Source organism: Mirounga leonina, unplaced genomic scaffold (genome assembly GCF_011800145.1).
Source record: "Mirounga leonina isolate KUSES-001 unplaced genomic scaffold, KU_Mleo_1.0 Mir_151, whole genome shotgun sequence".
Taxonomy (NCBI): domain Eukaryota; kingdom Metazoa; phylum Chordata; class Mammalia; order Carnivora; family Phocidae; genus Mirounga; species Mirounga leonina.
Genome location: NW_023270377.1, coordinates 32,873,728 through 32,894,669, shown reverse-complemented (window position 1 = coordinate 32,894,669; position 20,942 = coordinate 32,873,728). Strand labels below are relative to the sequence as shown.

General features: G+C 38.8%; 1 protein-coding gene across 6 annotated transcripts in view; it reads right to left on the bottom strand.

Annotated features, from left to right (window-relative positions):
* The window catches only part of ALS2 (alsin Rho guanine nucleotide exchange factor ALS2), a 75,321-nt gene extending 57,560 nt beyond the window's left edge, over positions 1 to 17,761 (bottom strand). For 2 of the 6 annotated variants that reach the window (XM_035007371.1, XM_035007377.1), the window contains exons 1-3: positions 17,533 to 17,760; positions 3,433 to 3,512; positions 2,098 to 2,252 (exon numbers count right to left, since the gene is read on the bottom strand). In XM_035007371.1, coding sequence (XP_034863262.1) covers positions 2,098 to 2,252; positions 3,433 to 3,452 — 175 coding nt within the window. In that variant the 5' untranslated portion in view covers positions 3,453 to 3,512; positions 17,533 to 17,760. Of the gene's footprint in view, positions 1 to 2,097; positions 2,253 to 3,432; positions 3,617 to 17,105; positions 17,457 to 17,522 lie in introns of those variants that run through there. The other 4 variants (XM_035007376.1, XM_035007372.1, XM_035007375.1 and 1 more) reach the window with 4 other exon arrangements.
* Positions 17,762 to 20,942: the final 3,181 nt, after the last annotated feature.

Sequence of the window (20,942 nt, the reverse complement as noted above, 5' to 3'; positions counted from 1 at the left end):
AAGGCGCCAGTGAGCTGGGCACATGACTGATAAGGACCTGTTTCTGTCCATCTGTGCTACCAAGTCATAATCTCATGCAGTACTGTGGTAGTTTGGGGGCGTGTGCATATGACCTGTGCTAGCTAAACAACTCAAATGGAACAAAGATTTGGCCATGGGTTTTGAAAATAGTAAAACAAGCCCACTATTCCTTCTTTTCCATATGACCAGAGACTCATCCCATTTTTTTAAATTAAGAAATAATGAAGTAAATTTATAGTAGTATTTTTTCCCACAAAGCAGCAACTGAGCTGATGACGAAAAAAATGCATTCTTTAGCTATGGCCTATTATACACAGTAAATATATTTATACACTCAAATTAACTAACCAGAACGTCTATGTAAGAAAGAACACAATAGAGGCTTGAGGGAAGACATGAGCTTTTATTACGGAATTTCCAGTTTGGATAAAGAGTACTGAGAAAATAAGCTCACTGGTTACGATACTTAAACTTTTCTTCCCGAGTGACACAGCAATATAAACTTGCAACAGCTCACCAACTCTTTCAATGGATATCACTCCAGTAGAGAGAGAAATAGTGCAGAGAAATGGATATTTAGACAACTCCTCCCTTTTTTCAACCTGGAGTACCTCAGAAATAGTGATTCAATGAAGTGTCCTCACTGAATTATGAGCTGATAGTCAAACTAAATAGAGAAAAAGAACTTGAAAATTTCTGGCATTCCATCAGTAACATTTTCTCACCTGGAAAAGATAGCACTGGAGATCTTTTTGCCATTTCAAACTACACACTTGTGTGAGATGAGTATTTTTTGGTTTTTTTGTGGGTTTTTTTGTAGCTTTAACACTTAAAACCAGGACATTGCTTAAACATGAACAATGATAGGCTATTCATATATTTTTAAAATGTTTTCCCCCAGTTATCCCACTTAAGGTATGATTCTAGAGGTTTAGAGAACATGTTCATGAAGGGTTCCTAAATATCTTACTGAAGGGTAAACAACGGAATTCCACTTACATATGCTTGAGAAGGATATATTTTGAAGCCCTTAGGGCAGGTATCTATTGAATATGGTTCACATTTTTATAATAAAGCTTTTTCTAAATTCTGGCCTAATAATATTATTCTATATTATTATAATAAAAGTGATATAGTAATAAAGAGGCTAGAAAGAAATCCATGTTTACCCCACAAAATTACCAAGGTCAGATTTAAGCTTTGCTTCTTAGGATTTGTCTTCCCTTAGTTCCTACGAGGAAAATATCAAAGCATTATTGAATACTTAATAAATGCTTATGGAACAGAAATTTATAAATTAGTTGAAGGCAGTCCTGGCTCAAACCAAATTTGCCATGATTGAGTTGGTAAACTGCTATCAAATTAAAGGCAACTCTCTCTATAAGTTATAGCCTATGTTTCTATCTGTTATAGATTTATAGATTTATTTTATTACATGTTCTTAGGAGCTGCTGTTTATGCCTGAGAAAAACCGTACTGAGGCAGTAGGGGCAGGTAGCTTAAAAAGCAGGCTCTGAAATCAGACTCTCTGAATTCCAATTCTGACTCTGACACTCCAATAGCTGTGTGGGCTTGGGGAAATTATTTAACCTCCTGACCTTCAGCTTCCTCATCTGTGAAGTGGGGACACCAACAGTAGCCTACCTCACAACGTGGTTGTGAAGACTCAGTGAGGTGGTACATACAAAGTGCTCGCTGCAGTGCCAGGCACCCATAATTGTTTAATAAACATTAACTATTATTAGCATGGTTATTCTGATACATTTAATGAACAAAGGTACAGCAAAAGAGTTTCTGAATAGGTAATCTTTCAAAAGTTAATTTTTCATGTACTTGTTACTATAAAATTTACCAACTGTAATTCTCCCTTTTATTCTAGTTATGATGGATCTTAAATTTAAGAACTAATCTGATTTTTGATAGAGAGTAAGAACATATTTTGAAAACACAAAGAGTATAAGCTCTAGCAAACGTCATTAAGAATTCCTGATATCCAGTAACTCTCTTACCTGATCTTACATACCCAGGTACTGTTAGCATTTCAGTTAGTATTTGTTAACCCATTCTTTTCAATACCTTCAGTCAGAAGAACTCCATGCTTCACTCCAAGGGCTGCTTGAAGAACAGTCTTTCCTCCCCAGCCTGGCAGTCTCTCTGGTGTTACAGAATAGGATCCTGCCTGCCACACATGGACCAGGCCTCTTTCTTTGGATCCTTCTGCTTCTGTTGAGCTACAAACGTTAAGAAAAATAGCTTAATTGTTCCTGCAATTAAAACTGTATTTTGGGGGTTCTTACTAATTTCATTAGATCTGTACCTTTTACCAGCACATGGGTGACTGGGTCAGATCGTTTAGCACACATTTTATGCTTTGGTTGGGACACAGGAGCAGATATAAAACAATTATTTACATAAAAGGCTTGAGGACAATCTAAACCCACAAATTATTTATCTCTATCTAAGAAGTAAACAAAACCTGGACTATTTTTTGACATTTTAGATTTAATAGCACAAAATTTTAAGATTCTAACTTCTCCATTTATTAACTCCTTATTTGGATAATAAAGTTGTAACATGTCCCAAGTTGGATTCTTATTTTAAAATTTTAGTTTTGAATACTAAAAAAAGTATTTGATAAGAAGGAATAGAGATCCATATTTTACTTTGCACTGAGTAAGCCCTATAGTTGTTATTTAACTTTTTAAGAATCAAATTTATATCAGGAACAGTAAAATCTTTTGTGCTTTATGTTCTAGCCAAAGAATTCTATCCATGTGATGATTCTGGTTCAAAGAACACAAGACGCCAAGCTTTATGATAATGACCATACCATAACTGCCTACCCTTCTAAGAAAAGGGCATATTAAAATATGCTGGGTTTCCTTTATACCAAGTTTCCTCTGTTGCCACTGATGATACATGCTTTTTTCTAGAACAATGATGCCAATTTTAACAAGGCACAGAAAGTTTTCTGGTTTTATTTATTTTATAATACCTAGAAATTTCTCTACTTTTGCTAAATAATATTCCTCTCAGTTATGATTAGGCATAACCATGGTTATATGAGAGGAAAGCCGCAAACTTAATCCAGTTTTCTAAGGATAGAAGAGGACTGCAATTAATAAGGCTATGTCTGAAGACCTGAAGTTATTTGTGAGAAAAAATGGCTTCAAAAGCTTTAAAATGATGATGACACTTTGTGCCATTTTTTTATGCATAAGAAACTAGCAACAAAGCTTATCACTAATCAGTTATATTTTATTATCTTTCTCTTTACCCATCAACATAAATGTCACTCTTCCTACTTAATAACCACAAACAAGAAAATTGAACTGAAGAGAAGCTACGCATTCGTGGAATTGCTTGTTGTGTCTTCCTAGAAGAAGGTAGAAGAAGAAATGTAAGTTTTACCTTCTCTTCTTTGAGTCCATCGGTCAGGGGGAGAACTCCATCACCAAATCATTTCTTCTTTGCGAAAAGTATATAAAGACCTAAATGGCAAAACACAGGTAAGCACAAAGAGCAATGAAAGAATACTGTGCTACTTCATTCCTCAGATTTAAAGAAAAAAAAAAAAAAAACGGCAGCCCTCTAACAAGTGCACATTCACTGGGCAATAAATATGCAGTGAAACTATTTCAACTATTTCATATCCCGCCAGCCAAAGTTGAATATCTAGACTGAGCCTGCCCACTGAGCTTATAAAAATGCCTGCTGACCATCAAACGCAATGTCAAAGGAAGACAAGACTACCTGCAATTAAGCTGTACTTTGTCAGGCAACAGATTTTATTTTTTATTATAAAGAAGGAAGCTCAATCTGAAAATTCTTTTCATTAAATACTCATTTCACACATGTTAAGGGTTGCTTTTAAAATGCTTCTGGAACACATGAACATGTAAATACCAATTAAGTAAGAAAGAATTTCTCAACCTTCTTCAGTAATGTATCAGATTCAAGTGGTTTTAATTTACATTTTTCAGCAATGCACACAAAAAAATTATATTACTAAAATCAGAAAGATTTCTATTTATTGGAACTAGAAGTATTTTCCCCAAATCAACCTCAACTCGAAACCATAGTACAAAAGGCTGAAAGAAATTTGGGTTTTAAAATATCTGTTTCAAAACCCACCATTTAATAATAAAGAGCTACATGAAATTACAGTACCAATATCATGACCCATCGGTTTAGAAACTCAATGTTTAATAAAGAGACAGAAATATAAACACGCAGACAGAGATACTCAATTCATCTCAACTAAAAATTCATATTTTTAAGGGCACCAAAACACATGAAAATACATAATAGCAATGAGGTTTTATTTGTGTCAACCATAAAAATACCCAAACCAAATGTATGATTTTTCTGCAAAGGATATGGCATGGTCACTGTACTCTGAAAACAGCCCATACCAGCAGGAGTGATGTAAGACCCATCTGTTTACTCCAGGTTGCCTGTGAATTCTTACCATTTGCCATCTGTGTATCGGGAGGAAATTGCTCTCTACCTAATGCTTATTTTAGAAAAATTCTGAATCATTTAAAGTTGGATGAAGGGTACCATGTAAACAAAACATATACCTGAATATATTTAATAAATGCTATTAATTTAATAAATGATTATTTTTTAAAATAATAAATGTGATTATTAAGTGGTACTATGCCTTGTGAGGATAATTAACCATTAGGAAAATGTACAGAGAAATTCTGAGGCCAGATCTAACCTGTGTTTATTCATCAGAGATCAAGGAGTAACTAACTGTTCCTTGATTAAAGTTAAACAATACCCAGCAGAAACCAGAGAACTTCTCTGGGAGGGTGTATAAGTACACAAGCACACTTTGCTTCCCATCACTGATTCACTGAATGTAAATTGAATTTTATCCTAGTGCCTGACAATCAAAAATGTTGAGAACCTTTTGGTGAAGTGAACAAAACAGTCAGCCTTTTTTTCCTCTTTGAGTGTCACATTTTTTGAATACAGAGTTTTCTTAAAGTAGATTTCATCTTTTGCCATATTTTTCACCACCACACATTTTTTCAAATCCAAACGGAATTAAAGCCATACAAACTGTTTTTGCAACTTTCTTTTGTTACTTACTATATATGCTAGGCAGAATAATGGTCCCCAAAGATGCCCACATCCTAATGCCAAGAACCTGTGAACAGGTTAGGTTAATGGCAAAGGGGAATTAAAATTGCTAATCAGCTGACCCTAAAATAGGGAGATTATTGGGTTGGATTATCGATGTGGTTATCACAAGCCTCCTTAAAAGTGCAAGAGACAGAAGGAGAGTCAGATAAAGAGATGTGCTGATGGAAGCATGGTCTGAGAGACTGCTGGCTTTGAAGATGGGAAGGGGGGGAGCATAAGCCAAAGAATGTGGGTGGCCTCTAGAAGCTGGAAAACGCAAGGAAACAGATCCAGAAAAGAATGCAGCCCTGCTGACACCCTGATTTTAGCCCAGTGAGACTTGTGTCATACTTTCTACCTAAAGAACTGCAAAAACAATACATTTGTGTTATTTTAAGCCACTAAATTTGTAGCCATTTGTTAAATAGCAACAGAAAGCTAGCTAATACACTATTTCGTAGACATCTTTCTATATCAGTATTATAAATCTGTCTCATTTTGTTTTAATATGTTTGACTTCTTCCAAGAAGATAGGTCTGCCTAAGACTCAAATAGAGTAATGAGAAACAGAAATGACTGCTAAGGAAACATAACTAAAAAAGAATACTACGGCTAAATGTGGGAACCTTGTATTATAAAGTTTTCTCTCACATACTTAAATATAAGTGGCATTTACCAACTCTTATTTAACCTAACATTCTTTCTCGGGCATGAAGCCTACATTAAAAAAACAAAAACAAAGAGAAAAAACCTAACATTTCTCAATTATGTATCCATAAGAAAAAGTAAACCCGAAATTTTTGTTTTTCTATTTTTATGATTCCCCTATCAGGAAATCTTTAAGATTTGCCTCAAGCATTCAAATAGCACTTAAACTTCCTTAAACTCTCTCATTGCTTCACATTTTTGATTGTTATAAAACTGCTTAATCATGGGGCTTCTTCTGGGGATAGTTCTCTCCAGGTGAACTTTAAGGTTCTCACTCTACATTCCTTTGGGACGCAGAATCCCTAAACTCTGCTTCTTTTCTTCTGTTATATAGTAACTTCCCTTCATAGGCCTTTATTATATTAATTAGCTCTGATAAAGAAACTGTGTGATGTTGTACAGTCAAAAATCTGGGGTCCTCTTTTGCCTTGCACGGCCTTTCCAGAGATCAAGGACATCTGTAAAATGAGCACAACAGACTCAAGCATCCCCTCCAGCTCTTAAATTCTATGAGTCACAGAACAAAGCTAGATTCATATTAAGGTATGCCACTCTACACTTCAAATTATCTCCTTTACAGTGAAATGTAAAGCAATTAAACTCTCAGATGGCCCTTTAAAACAAAAGCCAAACCTTGGTTCTTAACAATCTGACTCCACTTTTAGATCCCACTGGAAACACAACTTCCTGCTACATTTAACAGAGAAATAAACTATCTTGTACAAGCAGAGGGTATGCTTTTAACACCATGATCCGAGAGTGCCCTAAAAAAATGTGGTCTAGGTGTCCGAATTATTGTTAGAAAAAGCTGCAAACTATCTACAGATCCACAAAACCTTAACCAGAAATCCAAAGTCCCCTCTCTCTGTCAAATAAATAAAATCTTTAAAAAAAGAAAAAAAAGAAATCCAAAGTCCAAAAAACTGAAAACTAAGTTTTTTCATAACTCTTTTGGTGGCAAAATCTGACTAAAACTTATCTGACAGCAAACCTGACCTGCACTAATATGAGGTTAGTTTTTGCCCCTTTAGTGTGAATATTCATATATTTTGCTGTAGAAATATTAATACGATTGGGGCAACTGGCTGGCTCAGTCAGTAGAATGTGACTCTTGATCTTGGGGTTTTAAGTTCAAGCCCCATATTGGGTGTAGAGATTACTTAAAAGTAATTTAAAAATCTTAAAAAAAAGAAGAAATATTAGTATGATTATGGGGTGGTACCAAAGGTCCCAGAGAAAGTGTTACCTAATATATGGTTTATGCACATTTTAAAGATCAAAAAATTCTGAATTCTAAAATATACCTTGCCTCAAGGGTTCCAAGGAAGGGACCAGGAACCTGTATTCTATTTTTTTTTTTTTAAGATTGATTTATTTGAGAAAGAGAGAGAGCTTGAGCGGGGGAGAGACAGAAAGAGAGGGAGACAATCCTCAAGAAGACCCCCTGCTGAGCACAGAGCCCGACAAGGGGCTCTATTCCAGGACCCCGAGAACATGACCCGGGCTGAAATCAAGAGTTGGATGCTTAACCCACTGAGCCACCCAGGCACCCCAGGAACCTGTATTCTAAAACAAACAACAATCATTTTTGGTAGGGGTCCCCAACTTTTAACTATTTTATACTTCCTTTAGTTTCTTATATGTACTTTTAACATCAACTTCATCTTGAAGAGTACACTAGAAAGTTGCATTGCTTACAAGACATTCTATAAGTGCTTTAACAATGTATTCCAATGGTGATGATTTACACTTTTCTCAAAAGTTTTAAGTCTATTTTATGGTGAACATACTCACATACAGTGCCCAAATTAATTTTGCAAGGAGTATCCTGCCTGCAAATACTCACTTGGCTCATCTTCTCAGTGGAAGGAGGAAGCCTAGGCTCTTTAATTTTATATAAGGCTGCCAATTTGGTAGAAGAGAAAGAGGTAAACAAATGAGGTGCATTGTCCTAGAACAACTAGGACTTGGTGATATATTAGACACAAGTGGGGTATAAAGAAGGAGGTATCAAAAATGATTTCTAAGTTCTGCCTTGAACAACTGTGTGTCGGTGGTACCATTTAGCGAAATGGAGAAGAGTAAAAAAAAAGATAGAATTCTGAAGTAGAAGATTCTGGTTAAGATTTTTTTTTATGTTAAGTTCAAGATACCAGTGAGCAATCCCAGAGTACCTGTCAAAAGCAGCTGAATATATGAGTATGAAGTTCAGAAAAAAGGTCTCAGCTATTGATATAAACTTGGAAAGGCATATGGATAATATGTGCAATCAAGACAATGCATAATATCACCGGGTGTGTATTAAGAGAATGTAAAGGAACAGGACCAAGCTGTAAGGAGCTCCTGCACCTAGAGGTTGGTTAGGATGAGGAACAAGCAATAACAACTGGGTGAGAAGTGACCTGAGAGGTGGGAGAAGCAGGAGTCTATGTGTGCACATAAAAACAAAGCAGAGTGTTTCCAGGAGACAGGCCTGGTCAACTAGGTCAAAGTCACTGGGGTCTCCTAGGATGAGAGCTGAAAAGTGTCCAGTGCATATGCCAACACAGATATCAATGCTGAGCTTGGCCAGTTTCAGTGGTAGTAGGGGACTGAAAACCAGATTGGAGTAGGTTGACTATAAATGGGAGGTGAACACAAGAAAATTAAATTCACGTAAAGAATTCTTTTGAAAAACACTGTCAAAATGACAGAGAAATGGAGCTAGAGAAGAATGTGAAGATAAAGGGTGTGTTTTTTGTATGTGCGGAGCTGGGGAGATGTTGAGATAGCTGAACATGTTTGCATTGACAATGACACCAATCCCAGATGCAAGGGGGCAGAGGGAAGAACCAAAGTCCTGGACAAAGTGAAAGAGGACGGCATCTGGAACATGTGTTTGGGGACTGATCTTTCACAAGAGGAAGGGTCTACGTTTTAATAAGACAGGAAACAGACCTAGATTACAGATACACAGATACAGTTACAGATATAGACAGGAGTACAGATTTCGTGGTGAGAGAGTAAGAGTCTCATATGATGCCATCTGTTAAGTGACTAGGACTTTATAGTGTATGTGTGCTCTGTATTCTAATCTCACTCCTGGCTCCAGTCATTCTCTTTCTTTATTTTATGTTGCCATATTATATATTTTTGTAAACTGCCTTAAATCTTTTTAGGACAAGGCAGAATATAAATTTTAAAAAAATTTAATGTGGAAAAGAAATGTGCTAGTGGACTATTGATTCTATTTATTCATCTCTAGTAAACTTTATTCTCTGGATAAAGTCCTTTCCCCTTAATGATTTAGTGAAAGATAAATTTGTAAGTCATAAGTATATTAACTTTCAAAGGCTGAAATTTCAACAACACCTCACGTATTTTTTTCATCTACTATGTTCCGGGTATGCCAGTCTAAAATTTCTGTGAAAGCCAAAAACATCTTACTCTCTATTACAGCCTAGCTGCTTAACATAGTCCTGATATATAACAGGTACTCAATAAATATCTGTGGACAGACTAGGCCCACATAAATAAATGAGTTCCTGTCCTTAAGGAGTTTACATGCTATCATGTTCTGCCTTTCTTACTAGAATGATGGCTCTCTATAGACAGCACCCTCAAAGCATAGAAAAAGCCAATAAAGCTGAGCACTTCCAGTCTTATTCTCGTTTCACTTACTGTTTTAAAACAGGTATATTGATTAAAACAACTGCAATAACTGTAGCTACAAGAGTAATGATAATTGGAGATTAGAATGATAAGACATTAAGATAGAACAATAAATATAGTAAATTGTATTGCATTTTGTATCTACTGCAAAACTTTAAAATTGCAGGTGCTTACACTTTCTTTTTAAAGTTTGAATTGGCTTCATTTTCTTAAAATGTAGTAAACCAGGGGCACCTGGGTGGCTCAGTTGGTTGAGTGGCCGACTCTTGGTTTCAGCTCACTTCATGACCTCAGGGTACTCAGATCGAGCCCCCACAACATCAGGCTCTGTGATCGGTGTGGAGTCTGCTTGTGGGTTCTCTCTCTCCCCTGCCCCTAGCCCACAAGGTGCACACACTCTCTCTCGAATAAATACATCTTTTTAAACATTTTTAAAATATTGGGGCACCTGGGTGGCTCAGATGGTTAAGCGTCTGCCTTCGGCTCAGGTCATGATCCCAGGGTTGCAGGATCCAGCCCAATGTCTGGCCCCTGGCTCAGCGGAGAGCCTGCTTCTCCCTCTGCCTCTCCCCCTGCTCATACTCTCTTTGTATCTCTGTCTCAAATGAATAAATAAAATCTTAAAAAAAAAAAAATTTAAAGATGTTGTAAAGCAGAGCTTATAGGTGAATGTAGTAAACAATACTTTAAGACACTATGGTATTTTACACATGGTAAATGCTCAATGAATATTTTCTGTTAGAGGCTCAGTCAATATATTTATATACAGATCAAGGCAACTTATGACCCAAACACCTGACTGAGAACTAATCTAGACACCAATAACTGCTACTTCCTGGATATCCCACCACCAAAGCCTTTACCAACCACTAATGAAGGCTGAGAAACACTCACCTTGCACTGCAGCAGCCTTGACAAATCAACCACCATCAAAGGTTGAGGTCACTTCAAATCCCAGCCCTCTCAGCCTTAATTGCAACACAGAAGGCAATGCCTGATACCACTATGGAGCTGACTAGCTCCTTAAATACTGACCCAGAGTTCAAGAATTCAGTAAATTAATGCACTGAATAAAGTAAGTCAGTAGGCTAGTCTAGAAAGTACTTACCACTTATAATGTTGTTACTAATGGGATAATGCACTAAGTCATTGATTCAAAATATATTATAAATTCCTGGAGGTCAGAAACTATGATTTATTCATTGGTACATTCTTGTAACCATAGTAACTACTAGGTACAAGTGGACTACATTTAAGTGAATACTCAGTGAAAGACAGCACTTCCAAATGATGTAGATTTCTAGCGCCTGTAATAAAAGTCAATATAGGACACAAAAGGAAAGTGTCTACTTATAATAGAAATTCTCATAATTTGCTAATGGTATTTCCTAACTATGAAGATGCTATTATTTCATGTCAGTTCAACCCAGTAAAGAACAGTCTCTTTCTCCTTAGTACATAGAGACAGTTTCTGGTGCCACCATGGACACTAACACTTCACAGTCTCACTCTTACGGCCTGCTAATTTCACCCTGAAAACTACTAAAACTACACTTCTGATTGTGAAAATCCTCTAGAATGGATATTACCCACCAGGGGGGAGGGGGAGTGTAAATATAGTAAAATAAATGCCCAGCAATGCCCATTTAGCTCCTTTTTGTATCCACTGCAAAATTTTTAAAATACATTCTTCCAGATTAATGAAATCCCCATGAAACATTTTGGTGGATATTATAATACTAGGAACTGAATTTCAAATTCTCAGGTACTGCAAAAATCTGTCTGTTATTACCTGATAGAGTGTAATTTCTGATACAAATTGTTTATTCCTTTAATATTTTGCTACTATTCTCTTTTAAATGGCCACATTTTTTTAAAATAAGGCAATATTACAGAAATACAGTTCAAAGTATGTTGGTTTATTTTACCAATCAAAAACAAATAATACTTAACGTCATCACAGGGCCATACAACTGAACAGGGCCAAAAATAGTGTTCTGGAGATACAAGTTTCACTTTTTTGAAAGTGCTAGTAAAAGGTATTCTTTTTTTTCTTTTTTTAAGATTTTATTTATTTGAAAGAGAGAGAGAGAGAGAACAAGCAGGGGGAGCGGCAGGCAGAGGGAGAAGCAGGCTCCCTGCTGAGGCTAGTTCCCAGGACCCTGGGATCATGACCTGAGCTGAAGGCAGATGCTTAACCGACTGAGCCACCCAGGTGCCCTGCGTTAACAGGTATTCTTCATTAGGAATGAAAGGTTATTTAACTCAAGTTTAAATACTGAGGTTAAAGTAGGGATCAACTATTAAATTTACTATTCACTACTCAAACCATTTAACACATGCTCATCATGTTTACTTATTAATACCTTTTTCAGAGAGAATTAGATTTTCTTTGAGGAATAACTAGGACACGTGCAGTAACAGTATAAATTCAGTTTTACCACACTGTAATAAAATATAACAAACCCAAACTTTAAAAAGTAAGTGTTCATGACCACACGGTATCTGTGGTAATTTTGTATCTGAGTCACTCTGTCCAAATTCTTTTTAGGACTTTATGATCTATTCTGCTCCCCTATCCTTTGAGAGATCATGATCAGTGTAAGCTTGCATTCCCCAAGAGTCTCTAGAATATAAATTCCTCTGTAGCCTTTTAAGAAAATATTCCTCATCTTAAGAAAAGCATTTTTGGGGGCATCTGGGTGGCTCAGTCATTAAGCATCTGCCTTCGGCTCAGGTCATGATCCCAGCGTCCTGAGATCGAGCCCCACATCAGGCTCCCTGCTCCGCGGGAAGCCTGCTTCTCCCTCTCACACTCCCCCTGCTTGTGTTCCTGCTCTCTCTCCCTCTCTGTCAAATAAATAAATAAAATCTTTAAAAAAAAAAAAAAGCATTTTTGCAGGAGCACAAGTCAAATAGCAAAATAAAATCGACTAATAATAGGTCTGTCTCCTCTCCTTAGAAAAGCTTTACACAGTGGAGCGGCAGTGGCACATTCTTTTCCTACTGCAGAAAGAAAAGAATTATTTTTCCACAGTCAACTACTGTGAGGCTAGAAAGTAAAATAAAGAAAGCATACTGGAAGAGAGCCCTAATTATAAATAAAAATTTTATTTTTAAATTTTTTCTATTTAATTATACAGAATTTAAATTAGAATAGAACTAAAGTAAAAAATTTTTCAAGTGCTAGTTTCACAAACTATCTTAATTATACATAAATCTGTAAAAATAAATAATGAACAAGTCCATGTCCCTACCCATCACTCAGTTCTAACAAATGTTAACATATTTTTATATTTGCTTCAGCTGTTTTTAAAATAGAAAAGTTACACACTCTGAAACAAATAATGCAATATATGTTAAGAAAAAAAAAAAAAAGAAGAAGAAGAAGAAGGTAGCGGGAGGGGAAGAATGAAGCAGGGGAAATCGGAGGGGTAGACGAACCATGAGAGATGATGGACTCTGAAAAACAAACAGGGTTCTAGAGGGGAGGGGGGTGGGAGGATGGGTTAGCCTGGTGGTGGGTATTTAGGAGGGCACATTCTGCATGGAGCACTGGGTGTTGTGCACAAACAATGAATCATGGAACACTTCATCTAAAACTAATGTTGTAATGTAAGGGGATTAACATAAGAATAAAAAAAAAATTAAAAAAAAAAAAGAAAAGTTACACATATTTCTGAAAGAGCTCCACCCAAACTTATCTCCCGGAGTTAGCCACTATTCCTAAAGTTAATGTGTCTTATTTCCATACATGTTCTTATACTTTAATGTATTTCATTAGATACATATGTATCCATAAGCAATAAGAATGTAGTAGCTACATTCTTTTAAAACTACATAAATGCATCATATCATAGACATCCTTTGGCAACTTGCTTCTTCACTCATTGTTACACATTTGAGATGTATCTGCATTGATAAGTATGGATCTAGTTCATTCTTTTTTTTTTTTTTTTTAAGATTTTATGTATTTGAGAGAGAGAGACACACACAGCAAGAGAGGGAACACAGCAGGGGAAGTGGGAGAGGAAGAAGCAGGCTCCCCAAGGAGCAGGGAGCCAAACGCAGGGCTCGATCCCAGGACCCTGGGACCATGACCGGAGCTGAAGGCAGACGCTTAACGACTGAGCCACCCAGGCGCCCCTAGTTCATTCATTTTTATTAGGGGATAGCATTTCATTGCATGAATAAACCATAGTTTATCCATTTCCCTACCAAAGTACAGCTGGATTGTTCTACTTTATTGCTATTTTAAGAGCTGCTATAATCATCTTTGCTGCATGTTTGCCTGGGCAATTGCCTTAAGTTTGGTTAAGAATTCAGCTCAACAAAAATTTAGGTTGCAGAAGAACCCTGAAATGAAAGTTACCCATCCAGATGCCATTATTGGGTCTAACCACCACCTTCCTAAAAGGGAGATCATGTGAAATGAAGAACCGTATGAGGACGCTGAAGAACAAAATTTATTTAATAATTTTTATTTAATAAATAATTTTTATTTATTATTTACATTACATGTAAAAGGGAACCATGAGTTGATTAATTTGTGAAATTAATGAGACTAAAGCTGATCTCTTTGAGCATAATTCACTGGTAGCCAACTGAAACTCTATGAAACAGCCCCAGTCTTTTCCTCATAGCAATTGAGAGAACTGTACATTTTCGTCAAAAAAGAAGTCTATATTAGGGGTGCCTGGGTGGCTCAGTGGGTTAAGCGCCCGCCTTCGGCTCAGGTCATGATCCCAGAGTCCTGGAGTTGAGCCCCGCATAGGGCTCCCTGCTCTGTGGGGCGTCTGCTTCTCCCTCTGCCCCTCACCCCGCTCTCGTGCGAGCGCTCTAATAAATAATTAAAATCTTTTTTAAAAAGAAATCTAGGGCACCTGGGTGGCTCAGTTGGTTAAGCGACTGCCTTCAGCTCAGGTCATGATCCCAGTGTCCTGGGATCGAGTCCCACATCGGGCTCCCTGCTCCGGGGGAAGCCTGCTTCTCCCTCTCCCACTCCCCCTGCTTGTGCTCCCTCTCTCGCTCTCTCTCTCTCTGTCAAATAAATAAATAAAATCTTTAAAAAAAAAAAAAGAAATCTATATGAAAGAGTAACTCTACAAGAGCCCAAACAAGTACTCATTACCTCACGGATTTAAATATTTTTGCTCTACCCATGTGGATCACTTAGTTCAGCTACTTTACCAATTTCTCAGCTGATCTACCAATTGTGTGACGCAACAAACATCAAGACATAATGTAAAGACAGCACCATGACATATATAGAGAAGTAAGAGATGGGTATAGGAAAATAAATGCAAGACTCAAAAGAACCATGTCAGAGTTTGTTACTATTTTATTTGTGGTTACTATGCATTTTCTTAAGGACTGATAACCTACAAAATCTACTACTCTCTTATTACTGATGACTGAATTATCTGGTTATCAACAGAGAAGAGTAACAAGAAAAAAAAAAACGGTTAAAAAAAAAAGCTCTACAAGTAAAATCTCTAATATAGTTGGAATATGTGCTAGGTTTAATTCCACAAAGTTATAAAAAGGGCTAAATGATCTAGAAGTCATTAAAATCCTCACAGCACTCCTCTGAGTGTCTGAAAAAGGGGCTCAACCTCTTACTACATAAAAGCAGCCTTCTTTTACACCATCTCAAAAATCACCAGTCTTTACCTTTCTTTGTAGTTTTTTAACTCATACCTTACCTAGTGTCATATTAATACAAGATTATAAGAGGTTTTTACAAGTCAGTCATATTCTTCAGAAATACCTTTAAAATGGACTCAGCAATACCGCATCAAATCCATGTTTTTCATAAAAAGGGAGATTAATAGTACTCTCTCCACCTAATCACACAAAACTGAAATCATGTCAGTGAAGTTCTTAACACACTCTTGTGTCTTTAACAGTCAAAATGCCCAAAGTTAAGTGTCTCAAAAGACAACTAAATTCTGAAAGGCTGAAATTTGGACAGAAGGGATTCCAGTTCACACTGCTTCAATCTACTTAAAAAAATAAGAGGCTTACCTGATGCAATTCAGACCCCACCCCCACCCCCCCACCCCCGCCATGCACCTCCACTATTTGGTACTTTATTTTCTGGATCATTATCTTTTCAAATGTTAATATTGTGGGGTGCCTGGGTGGCTCAGTCGTTAAGCATCTGCCTTCGGCTCAGGTCATGATCCCAGTGTCCTGGGATTGAGTCCCGCCATCGGGCTCCCTGCTCAGTGGGAAGCCTGCTCCTCCCTCTCCCACTCCCCCTGCTTGTGTTCCCTCGCTCGCTGTCTCTCTCTGTCAAATAAATAAGATCTTTAAAAAAAGAATATCTATTAAAAAATGTTAATACTGTGAAACAACTTTGAATTTCTCTTGCTATAACTATGAACCCTGAATATGCCGATACTAATCATAGTTTGCAAACTAAGTAATAAATTTAAACTAGGTATAGATTCCAAAAGCATCTCTTTCGCATTAAAATACCCTTACTGAACACCAAAGTTACTACAGACCAACCAGAAGTCATATTTTCTGTAACTATAAGTCAATGTTATCAGCAAATTATCTGGAAACTATCCCTTGAATTTAAAAAGTGAATTATATTTCTTTTCTAAAAATATTCAGTTCTCTTTTCCATTTAGAAAACAGTGAGTCAGTGTGGGTCATGAGATAGTGGAAGAAATAATTATAAAAATAGGAAATATGTACTGAATATTTACCACTGCCAGGCACTGTAATAAATACATGAACCATTAAATGTAAAGGTGCTATTATGAGGAAGGTACTTTAATCCTCAATTTAGAAATAAGAAAAATAATGCAGAGAAGTTAAATAACTTTCCCCAAATCAAAGAATAAGTGGATGTGAGGTCAGGTATGTCCATATCCAAAGCCCATGCTTATATTATTAAGATTAAAATATTGCAATTTACTGCAAATTTTTCACTGCCCTAAATTCTTTAAATACTCATTAACTCACAGGTCAAGTGGTCACTTGAAATCATTCATATTTATGATAAACTAGGGGGGAAAGTGGACCAATAACTTGCTGAATTTTGATACCTGTTCAGAAAAAACACACATCACACAATTTTATTCTTTAAGGCCTTTTAAAGAACATTTACAGCCACCAAAAAATCTAAAAGGCAATAAAGATCTGTGTTTGTGTTTAACAGTTACTTCCTTTTCCATCCTAGAGAGAATACTGTATTTGAATATGCCTCTTCAGCCAGTGCGTTTTTCCTCTTCCCTCATCATCAAAGCCCTAAGTAAGCAAGAGTACAATTCTGCCAACCTATTGTTGCTTGTCTCCAAAGTAGCCCTATTACCCAGAGGACCAACACCAGCGTCGGGACCGTTTCCTAATGATAGACCTATCTTACTTTCCTGTCTTCGCCTCTCAAAAGAACTTCTCACCCTCTCATGGCTCACCTGACACGCCAAAGGACTTGGTTAAACAACTAAACAATTAAGTTCTTAATTTCAAAGTCATTTTCTTTTTCTGCAACCGCCCTTTCAAACCACCGAAGCACTAGGTCCACCTTCCACCGTGATCTGCATCCTTGGGGCAAACCCTCCTGGGACACTCACCAAGGTTCGCGGCCAGGGACTCCGGTTTATGTGCTGAGCGCCCAAAGTGGGCATTCAATAAATCCTCATCAATGAGTGAAGGAAAAGGCAGCGTGGGTGGAGGCGGGAAAGGGGGTCGTGAAAGAATTTCCCGCCGCTGAGACCAATGCAGTGGCACCCCGTCTGGGGAGGGAAGCAGGGGGCGAATGGGAGAACCTGGGGCCGGGACAGGGGGCCGCGTCGGGTGCTCTTTGGCGGGCAGGCGCCGTCGGTCGGACGCAGGTTTTTTGGAAGCCGCGGGCGCCGTCTCTGTGGGTCACCAAGCGCGCTCCTGGGCCTCGGCCTGCGCCTCCACCTCTCTTTCGGACCCCGGCCTCCCGCACACAGGAAAGCCGGGCCGGGCAGCCCTGCGAAGCCAAGGGCCGACCGGAGACTCACCCTCGCTCACCTGACGCTCCACCGGCAGCACCGCAGTCTGCATCCGGCGCGAGCTTCTCAGCCCAGCGGGTCCCTGAGATCAGCTGATTCACGGGGGGCGGAGCCCCCAGGAAGGGGCGGGGCTGCAGGGCAGCGAGCTAGTGTGAAAGCGGGCCGAGATTGCCCCTGAAATAGGTGGGCTTAGACGCCGACGGCGTCTGATAGCGATCAAATTTATCCACGAGGCCTTAGGCACTGTCGGCGACGTCCTCAGGAGTACTGCCCCTCCCTCAGGACAGGGCGGAGCCACCAGTCTTAAAACGCGCTTGGACGGTGACGTAACATGGAGTCGCCGGGGCCTAACTACCCGAGAGCTTCCATGGTAACAGGTGGTGATGAAAGTGGGAGCTGCAGGCATTTTGCTGCCACCTCAAACTGCAAAAGTCAGAAGGATAAGTTCGCTACTCTTTACAGGGAAAAGGCTAAAATATCTTCAGACTGCTTCTATGGACTATACCCTAACTGTAGTCGCTTCCGCCCCCGTCGATGACGTCATCGCCAAGCGGCCCCAGTTGGTCCTAGTAGCCACACTGTTGTTACTTGGTTGCAACCCCGAAAGGTGGAATGGGGTAGGAGGGAATGAATTGGTATCTTTTATGATTCCCCACAGGGTTCCCCACTGTACAATCTGAGTAAAACTAGTTGGCGTGCTCAGCACACAGTTTCACAACAGTCTGCTTGTCGCAGCCACAGCCCCACCCCGACTCAGCTCGCAGCTGGTAAGTCCTCTCAGGAAGATTTTCCCCAGCCGCCACCCTTGGCACACAGTGGATGCGAACTCTCTGCTGCTAGGCAGTGTGCCATCCCTGAGCCTGCAAACCTGTATTCAGACCATCAGCGACAGATGCAGTCAAGGTCTGAAGTTCCTATGCATAAATGGTCTATCACGTTCACCTTCAGCCCCATTGCCTCCTTGATCCTCCGCCCACCTGCAAAATCGTTAGTCTGCAACAATTCAGCCAACCTTGTCCACTCTTGCACCAGTGCTTAAAACAACATAACCTTGAGAATTGGCAGTACTGCAAACCAAAGGTGTCCAACTTCAGTCGGGACTTGCATGTGGCCAGGCAATCTTGCTAAGCCTAAAACAGTCACTAACACACGGCTGCTAGGAATTTCTCCTTTCCTATCGCCTTTTATTCCCAACCTGCACACATTGCTAACTGAACTCTACCTACCCAGGCCCTTAGGTAAACAATTTTAAAAATGAAAATTTAAAAACTGCCTCCTATGTACGTTTCCGAGGAAAATGCGACCACTTAGGATGGATTTCTCTAACTCCCACCAGCCACTATTAAAAAACCTACCTGCAGCCCTAGCCTTTCAGCCTTCCTTTCCCTCATTTCCTCGACTTCCGGGCCACACTCCTTCTGGGTTTTCCCCCTATTCCTTCAGACCTTTCCGTTGCCTTTTCAGACTCTTTCTTTCACCTGTCCCTTAAATTCTTGGACAGTATAAATATTTATTGATACTTATTATGTGCCAGGCACTATTCTAGGCACTAGAGAGACATGATAATGAACAATACAGACAAGGGTCTCCGCTCTAGTGGAACTTCCACTCTGGTAGTGTGGAAGATAGTCTCCAAAGATGGCAGCCATCAGTTCTTCCCTCCATGTATATAAATGCCACTCTGGATGTCAAGAGATGGATTCTATTTCCTCTTCATCTGAATATGGGCTAGGTTTGTGATTTTTTTTTTTTTTTCTTTTTTAACTGCTAGAATGTGACAGAAATGAAGTTCTGGGACTATGAATCAAGGTCTTAGAAAGAACTGGCAGCTTCCACACCCCCCTCTGAGAAACCAGCTGCCATGCTTTAATAAGCTTCAAGTGTACTACAGGTTGATAAGAGACAATGTGAAGAGTTAGGCCACACAGAAGAGCATTAAAGTGCCAAAACATGAGTGGAGATTCGGAGACCTTTCAGGCCAACCCCAGTTACTGGTTGAATGCAGCTGAGTGATACCAGCCAGTGCCAAGAGGAGCAGAACAGCCTAGTCAAGCCCTGTCTGAATTCCTGACCCAATTTCCCAAGAAATAATGAATTATTGCTTTTAACCACTAAGTTTTGGGATGGTTGGTTATGCAGCAATGTGGGAAGAGTGAGAGCTACTAAACAAATATGGTGGTGACTGGGCTATACAGAGGAAAAAAGGGAAACAGTCAACAAAACTAAAAAGCAACCTACAGAATGGGAGAAGATATTTGCAAATGTAATATATAATGGAATATTACTCAGCCATCAAAAATAATGAAATCGTGCCATTTGCAACAATGTGCATGGAACTAGAGGGTATTGTGCTAAGTGAAATAAGTCAGTCAGAGAAAAACAAATCTGTGATTTCTCTCATACGTGGAATTTAAGAAACAAAACAGATGAACATAGGGGAAGGGAAGGAAAAATAAAATAAGATGAAAATAGAGAGGGAGGCAAACTCTAGGAGACACTGAGCTCTAGGAAACAAACTGAGGGTTGCCGGAGGGGAGGCGGTGAGGGGATGGGATAATAGGGTGATGGGTATTTAGGAGGGCACTTAATGTGATCAGCACTGGGTGTTATATGCAACTAAGGAATCACTAAATTCTACCCCTGAAACTAATAATACGGTCTACGTTAACTAAATTGAATTTTAATAAAGAATTTTAAAAAGAGGCAAAATAGTGTAGTAGCTAAAAGCACATGCTTCTAGCCAGACAGCCTGGGTTCAGATCTTAGCCCCAGCACTTAACTAGCTTTGTGACCTTGGCACAAGCTATTTAACCTCTGTGTACCTCTGTTTCTTCATCTACAAAACAGGGATAGTAAAGTTATCTACTTTACAGGGTGATGTGAGGTTTAAAGACAAATGGCTTACAATGGTACCTGGCACATAAGTGCATATTAATGTTGTGGTTGTTGCTGTTGTTTTTATGAACAATAAAGAAAGGTAAGAGAATAGACAAGAAAGAGTGCAATTTTAGATAAGGGAAGCAGGAAAAAATCTCTCTTCTAAAGGGACATATCTGTACAGATCTGTAAGAAAGTGAGGGTGAGCCTTGTGGATATCTGACACTCCAGGCCAAAGGGAACAAGTAGCAAAGGCTAGGAGGGCAGTGTGCCTGGAGCTGAATGAGAAGAGTCTGAAAAAAGCTGAATGAGGCTAGAACTGAATGAAAAAAGGTTGAAAGGTAATAAATAAGATAAAATCAGGTAGATGATTATTTGGTAGTGGGGACAGATCCTTTGGGCCATGGAAAGGACTTTGGGCTTATCTGAGTGCTATGGGCAACCACTGCAGGGCCACCATCGGGGATTGTTGTAATCTGGCTTCTGTTTTTGTTTTTGGGTTTTTTTTTTTTAAGATTTTATTCATTCATTCATTCATTTAACAGAGAGAGA